This window comes from Panthera pardus, unplaced genomic scaffold (assembly GCF_024362965.1).
Source record: "Panthera pardus isolate Hobbes unplaced genomic scaffold, ASM2436296v1 HiC_scaffold_12, whole genome shotgun sequence".
Classification (NCBI taxonomy): Eukaryota; Metazoa; Chordata; class Mammalia; order Carnivora; family Felidae; genus Panthera; species Panthera pardus.
The window spans coordinates 5,206,077-5,212,141 of NW_026526677.1; the positions used below are offsets into that span (position 1 = coordinate 5,206,077).

The 6,065-nt window shown below is 62.5% G+C and overlaps 1 protein-coding gene across 2 annotated transcripts; it reads right to left on the reverse strand.

Moving 5' to 3' along the window:
* Positions 1 to 1,038: 1,038 nt before the first annotated feature.
* Positions 1,039 to 5,452, reverse strand: NDUFS8 (NADH:ubiquinone oxidoreductase core subunit S8). 2 transcript variants are annotated; one of them, XM_019415206.2, is made up of 7 exons: positions 5,373 to 5,452; positions 4,219 to 4,276; positions 4,078 to 4,128; positions 3,146 to 3,235; positions 2,875 to 3,047; positions 1,293 to 1,421; positions 1,039 to 1,210 (listed from the first exon to the last, which is right to left on the reverse strand). In XM_019415206.2, the coding sequence occupies exons 2-7, from the start codon at positions 4,274 to 4,276 to the stop codon at positions 1,079 to 1,081; spliced, it is 633 nt and encodes a 210-aa protein (XP_019270751.2). In that variant the 5' UTR covers positions 5,373 to 5,452; the 3' UTR covers positions 1,039 to 1,078. The 2 variants fall into 2 exon arrangements, with proteins under 2 accessions (XP_019270751.2, XP_019270752.2); XM_019415207.2 differs by having other exon boundaries at positions 5,316 to 5,400.
* Between the last annotated feature and the right edge of the window lie 613 nt (positions 5,453 to 6,065).

The window sequence follows — 6,065 nt, forward strand, 5'->3', positions numbered from 1 at the left end:
GGGGCCCAAGCAGGTCCTGGGCCACCTCAGCACCAGATGGCCCAGCTAGCAGCAGTGAGGAGAAAAAGGGGTGTCCTGGGGAATGAGTTGGGGAAAGGGTGGGGTTCTTTGCTACAGGCCTTCTCAGAGCCTTGAACGTGGTCACACGCGGTGCCTATCACAGAAAGAGGGCACTTGGGGCATTTCCCGCACTGACTGGTTCACAGAACACCCTCCTCTCCCTTCTTTCCGTGAAACATCATGGGAGGTTAGTGTTTTGTAAAAAGTACTTTTGGAAATGACGGAGAAGGGGGACTCAGATCTCCGACCAAGTAGTTTTCATCGGACGCATGCTGTGTGATTCTGAGCCGGTCACTTCACCTCTCTGAGCTGGTTTGCTCACAGCTGAGAATATACTGAAGTCCCTCCGCAGGCCCTGGCGCGGAGTTCGAGGGAGCCGTCTCTGACGATTCTGTCCACACGGGGCTAGCGTGTGGCCCCACAGGGAAACCACGCCGCTGCCGGGATTGCGAAGCCGGAAGTTCTGAGCAAGCAGAAGCCAAGCCTACAGCCAGGGCCAGGGGAACTTGGGGAGGAAAGGGGATGTGGCTGGAGATGAGACAAGGCCAACTCAGGTGCAGCGGGGTCTGTGTCACCTCCTCGTGACTGTCACCCACCACTCCCAGCAGGCCTCTCCCTGCCCCCAGGGAGGACAACGCCCTGGCCGGAGTTTCCGCCGCCTGATGTACTTCTGCCTGAGGCTCTGGGAGGCTCCATATCCGTAGAGTGGAGTCGTGGGAGGCCCTCGGGTGAGGGCAGGTCCAGCCCCGACCCTGTGGGCACCCAGGATTATGGGAATAGCAGACCCCAGGCCGAGCCTAGAGGCACCGCCCAGAAGACGGGTGTGCAGCAGGGCCGCTCTGGGCTGACAGCCACAGGGAGCCCCAAAGGGACCCAGAGAGTCCCACAGGGAGGCCGGGCCACCTCTGGTGGCCCCACTGAAGGACCTGTCTTGGGGAGGAGTCCACAGGCCGTGGCCGGGATTCAGGACAGAGGCGGTGCGGGAGGGCAGAGCTTTTTTATTGGGCCGCGGGGGGCGTCAGCGGTACAGGTAGTCGGCCTGGATGTTGGCGGCGATCTCGGCCTCCCACTTGTCCCCGTTGTTGAGCAGTTTCTCCTTGTTGTAGAGCAGCTCCTCGTGTGTCTCCGTGGAGAACTCAAAGTTGGGGCCCTGCGGGCGGGGGCGGGGCGGCCACGTGAGGTGGCTCCAAGGCGCCGCTGCCCCGGCCTCACCCAACCCCATGCCCACTCACCTCGACGATGGCGTCCACGGGGCAAGCCTCCTGGCAGAAGCCGCAGTAGATGCACTTGGTCATGTCGATGTCATAGCGCGTGGTCCGGCGGCTGCCGTCGGCCCGCGGCTCGGCCTCGATGGTGATGGCCTGGGAGAGGGGCACGGGGCACTCCTTACCCTTCGTTCCTGTCCCCTGTCTGCCCTGTCCTGGAGGGGTCGCTCTGGGGCCACGGAACAGGTCCCGCCACCCACTTTCAGCCTGATGTGCCTTCCCTGCCGCCCCTCCCAGGAGGCCCCCGTCACACAGCCTAGCATGTGCCCTGGCTGACATTTTTCTTGTTTGTTAACGGCCGCCATCTCCCGCCTGAGAACCTAAGTCCCACGAGGGGAGGGCTGTTGCCTACTCCGTTCACTGCAGGGCCTGTAGCCCCGAGGGGGGTCCTCAGGACTAGCCCAATTGCTGTCGGTTGCACGCTGAACAGCTCTCCCATTTATGTCTGGTTATCCCCCTTTAAGGGATGAGAAAATTCAGGCTCAGAGAAGTTGAGGGGCTTCCCAAAGCCACACAGCAAGTGAGGCTCAAAGCCCAGACCCGAAGGTAGGTCTTTAACCCTCAGTTTCTGGGTACGGCCTTGTGCCAGCAGGGAAAAGGCCAACCTCCCACAGCCCGAAGGACCTTCGAAGGGTGTGCCAAAGGCTTTCACGTGCCCCCCAGCAGTGTAATGCCCACATTCAGTGGGACCCTAGACTGGTAGGCTTGCTTCTTTGTGCCTCAGTTTCCTTGTCTATAAAGACAGGGATGACCACCTCTGCATCCTAGATTGATGCAAAGATAAGTCATGAGCTGGAACAATGCCTGATCCGTGGACGCTGCTCACTGCCCGGTGAGTGTTACCACCACTGCTGTTTGGGGGCTCTTCTCTGTGCGCCGGGGTGGCTGGATCAGAGACATCGAGGCCACCGCGCATGGCCTGGAGCAGCCTCGGCGGGGGGGGGGGGGGGGGCGGGATCACTGTGTGGTGATGAGTGACCACGGTGCCCGCTGGGGCTCCAGCTGGGCACGCCCACGGGCCTTCCCAGGAGCCTCAGCTGGATGTTTCTGTTTCTACACTAACAGCCCCCGCCTCTGGGTGGTCCATGTGGGACCCTCCAACAGAACTTGGAGCCGGGGGCTCCAAGGAGCAGCAACCAGGGGCAGGGAGGGCCTCAGCTGCGGCACGCGTGTCCTCAGGGCTGGCCCTGTGACAGGCACACGTGCACAGCTCCTGAGACTGCTGCTGTGTTCGGGGCAAAAGCGGAGACCTTCAGGGGCCGCCCCGTGGCTCCCAAGCCCAGGTTTCACGCCCCTGACCAGATCCCCCGGCGCGGGACCCACGTGGGTCATGTCACGTGGGTCACGCGGCCCGCTCAGGGCCACAAGCCTGCCTCCGATGACTCACTAACGCTGAAGCGGCCCGGCAACGGGACTCAGACAGGGAAAGGGGTTTTCCTGGGGACACAGCCAGCAGGGGGACCAGAGTTCGGGCCCCAGGCTGCCCAGCTTCCCCCTCTCCGCAGCAGGCTGCAGCCTCCTCCTCGAGGGGCAGGGGCCAGGGGCTCACCTGGGCGGGGCAGACGGCCTCACAAAGCTTGCAGGCGATACAGCGCTCTTCTCCGGACGGGTAGCGGCGCAGTGCATGCTCCCCCCGGAAGCGTGGGCTCAGCGGGCCCTTCTCGAACGGGTAGTTAATGGTGGCCGGTTCCCGGAACAGGTAGCTCAGGGTCATGCCCAGGCCTGTGGGCAGCATGGGCGTGGTGGTGGGTGGGGGCCCCTCCTCCCCAACAATCTGTGCCCACGCCCCGCCTGTGCGGCCCCTTCCCCCCAGGGCCCACCTCGGATGAGCTCAGTCCACAGCAGGGTCTGAGCCGCCCGGTCGGTCACCGACTTCATGTCCATCGAGGTCTCCCGCATGTTCACGAACTCTGCAGGGGAGGTGAGTGGAGGGGCCGTCGTGATAGAGCTTCTCACAGCCGCACATGCCCAAGTCCCCCACGAGCCCGACTCAAGGAGAAAAGGCCTGGTCATGGGGTGCCTAGGGGGGTGCTCAGCCGGTTAGGCATCTGACTTCGGCTCAGGTCATGGTCTTGCAGTTTGTGGGTTCGGACCCTGCGTCGGGCTCTGTGCTGACAGCTCGGAGCCTGGAGCCTGCTTCGGATTCTGTGTCTCCCCTCTCTCTCTGCCCACCCCCCGCCCCCGCCCCTCCGACTCTGTTTCTCTCCCTCAAAAAAAAAAAAAAAACATTCAAAAAGAAATTAAAAAAAAAAAAGGCCTGGTCTTCCTTCCAGCTGGACCTCCCCCCAAGGGCCTGTTCGCTCACCAAAACTGCCCACCTCAGCAAGCTCGGAGAGGCCTGCCTCTGGCTCTGGCCAATCCTTGCCCACCTTTCCCTGTGTCTGGGCAGCCATCTGAGCCCAGGAGTTGAAGGGGGCTGGAAGGGGCTTGGGTGGTGGGGTCCTGGTGAGGAGGATGCACACCCAAGGCTCACACCTGGCAGTCCCCTGCCCCAACACCCCCCCCCCCCCACCTGTGCCACGCAGGGTAGCTCTGAGATGCCCCTGTGTGGCCACAGGGAAGGCTCCCCACCCCCTAACTGACAGACCCTGCCCCCATGAATCATACTCAAGCTTGATCGTCATGACAGAGCAGAAACGGAGGCTCAGAGAGGGGGGGCCTCTGGCAAAGCCAGGACTGGAACCCAGGCTTCCTCCCCTGCCTCTGGCAAGTCCCTGATCAGGAATGAGGCTCAAGGTGCCCCGGGACTCACTGTAGGTTGCTGCCACCGTGCTGCTGTGGAGGCTCCGGCCACTGGGGTGCCCTGGAAGGAGGGGGATGACGCTGTCCACGGCGGCCTCACATCGGGAGGCTGGGCCCCCCTGCGCCCCAAGAAAGGCTCCCCTGGTCCTACCTGCACGTGCGGCCTGGGCCAGGGCCCGAAGCAGCGTAGCTGTCGTCAGGCAGTGCATCTGCGGGCGTGAAAACGGAGGGAGACACGGGTGGGTCCCAGACCTGTCCCCGCGGGAAGTCTGGCACTGCGGGAGCCCTGACCCCAATGTGTCACCTGGTCTCCTGTTCCCCCCATTCCTGTCAGAGGCACACAAGGCCTCCCTGTCCCCAGGTGTGGCACCTCTCAGCCCTCCAAACCTGACTCCGCGCAGCGAGGCTAAGATTTAGGGAGTATCTGTGGGCCCAAGTTCCATCTAGCTCACCTTCTAAGAAGCCTTTAAAACCCATCCCTCCTCTCTTCCCCGATCGGTGCTCCTGCCTCCCACCTCTCCCCTCCCCTGTTCATCCTCCCCAAAGCTGGCCCAAATAAGCTGGCCAGCAGCCACCAGCACCGACAGCCCACTGTGTCAGGCACTGGGCTAGGGGGTCACACACACTGTCATAGGTCCTTACAAGGGTCTCTCCTGAGAGACACAGAGAAGCTGAGGCTCAGCCATGTTAAGTGACTTGTCCAAAGTCACACAATGCGGGTTGAGGGGTGGAGAGAGTGGGACCAGTATGGAACTCCTGCACACCCACAGTCCACCCCCGTTGGAAACCCTTTTAAAGGCTTAAATAACCCTCGGGACCAAATTCTTTTCCCCAGCATCAAGGTCCTTCTGGACCGGTCTCCTAGCCTGCCAGGTGACCTTGGGCGGGGGAGGTCATCTGACATATTTTCTCATCTGTGGAATGGGGGCCACGAGAACGAAGGGAGGTGTACATGCCCAGAGCCTGGCATCTGGCCGAAGCTCGAAAGTGCCCTTCCCGTGATCTGTGACTTGTCTCGGGCCCATCTCTTAGGACCGCTGGCTCCAGCGCCAGGCACCTAGCCCAACATCTGCCCGACCTTCGCCGTGACCTCTGACCCCACAGACGCGGGCGGGGCATGCGCCTTGATGGTGCCGGGTCACTGGTCCGCTCGCGGCGCGCTGGAGGACACCCGGGCCGCGCGTCGTGAGCAGACCGAGATGAAGTCTGGCGCAGAGTCGACGGGGCCGACGAGAGCACCGCACTCACCCCCCGACGCCGCGCCGCCGAGGTCCGGCTTCTAACAGCTGACCCCTGAGCACCCACCTTGAAGCGCTGCCTCTCCTTCCCTTGCTGAGCGGCCTGTCCGCCGAGAGGCGGAGCCTACACTCTGAGACGCTGCCATTGGGCCGGCTGGTTTCACCTTTTCCGCGCTCATCTTTTACGGCGTACTCTGATTGGCCAATGGTGCTCCTGAAAGAGGCGGGATCCAGCAGCATCTTTCCTCTGATTGGCTAGGGGGGAGCAGGCACTTGAAGTTGCGTAGGGCGCCTCCATGTTGGGTTAGAGAGGCCAATAAGCGAGGAGTCCCCACCACCGCAGGCGGGACATCCGGGGCGTGGCTTAGGAAGTGGCTCCGGGTCGGACCCGGCACCACGTGCTGGAGGCCGGCAGCTCACCGCAGCGGGTTGTGTGTGATAACGGTGCTGAGAATTGCGGCCGGCAGTGATTCCGCGGGAGCCGTGCCTGCTCGGCGCTAAACCTTTACCCAGGAGCTCTGTATGGAGGATTATTCTCGCCTTAACAGCCGGGGAAATGAGGCACGGGCTGCAAAGTGCGGCCGCCTGAATCCCACCTGGATCTGTGTGACTCGGGATCCTTGTCCCTCAACAGCCACCAAACCTGTTTCCTCCCAGTGGATTGATTGGTAGAGGGCCCCCGGAGGTTGCGGGCACCGAGAAGGCCCTTGGGACCGCCTCTGTGTTTTGGGGAGAATTGGGAGGTGGTCATGGAAGGCTT

Excerpts from the sequence above, each read along its gene's own strand:
- NDUFS8 (XM_019415206.2), bottom strand. The coding sequence starts at position 4,276 with ATGCACTGCCTGACGACAGCTACGCTGCTTCGGGCCCTGGCCCAGGCC. Across the intron at positions 3,048-3,145 it reads GTGGACTGAGCTCATCCGAG|GCCTGGGCATGACCCTGAGC; the intron begins GTGGGCCCTGGG and ends TGCTGCCCACAG. Across the intron at positions 1,211-1,292 it reads CCGTGGACGCCATCGTCGAG|GGCCCCAACTTTGAGTTCTC; the intron begins GTGAGTGGGCAT and ends CCCCGCCCGCAG.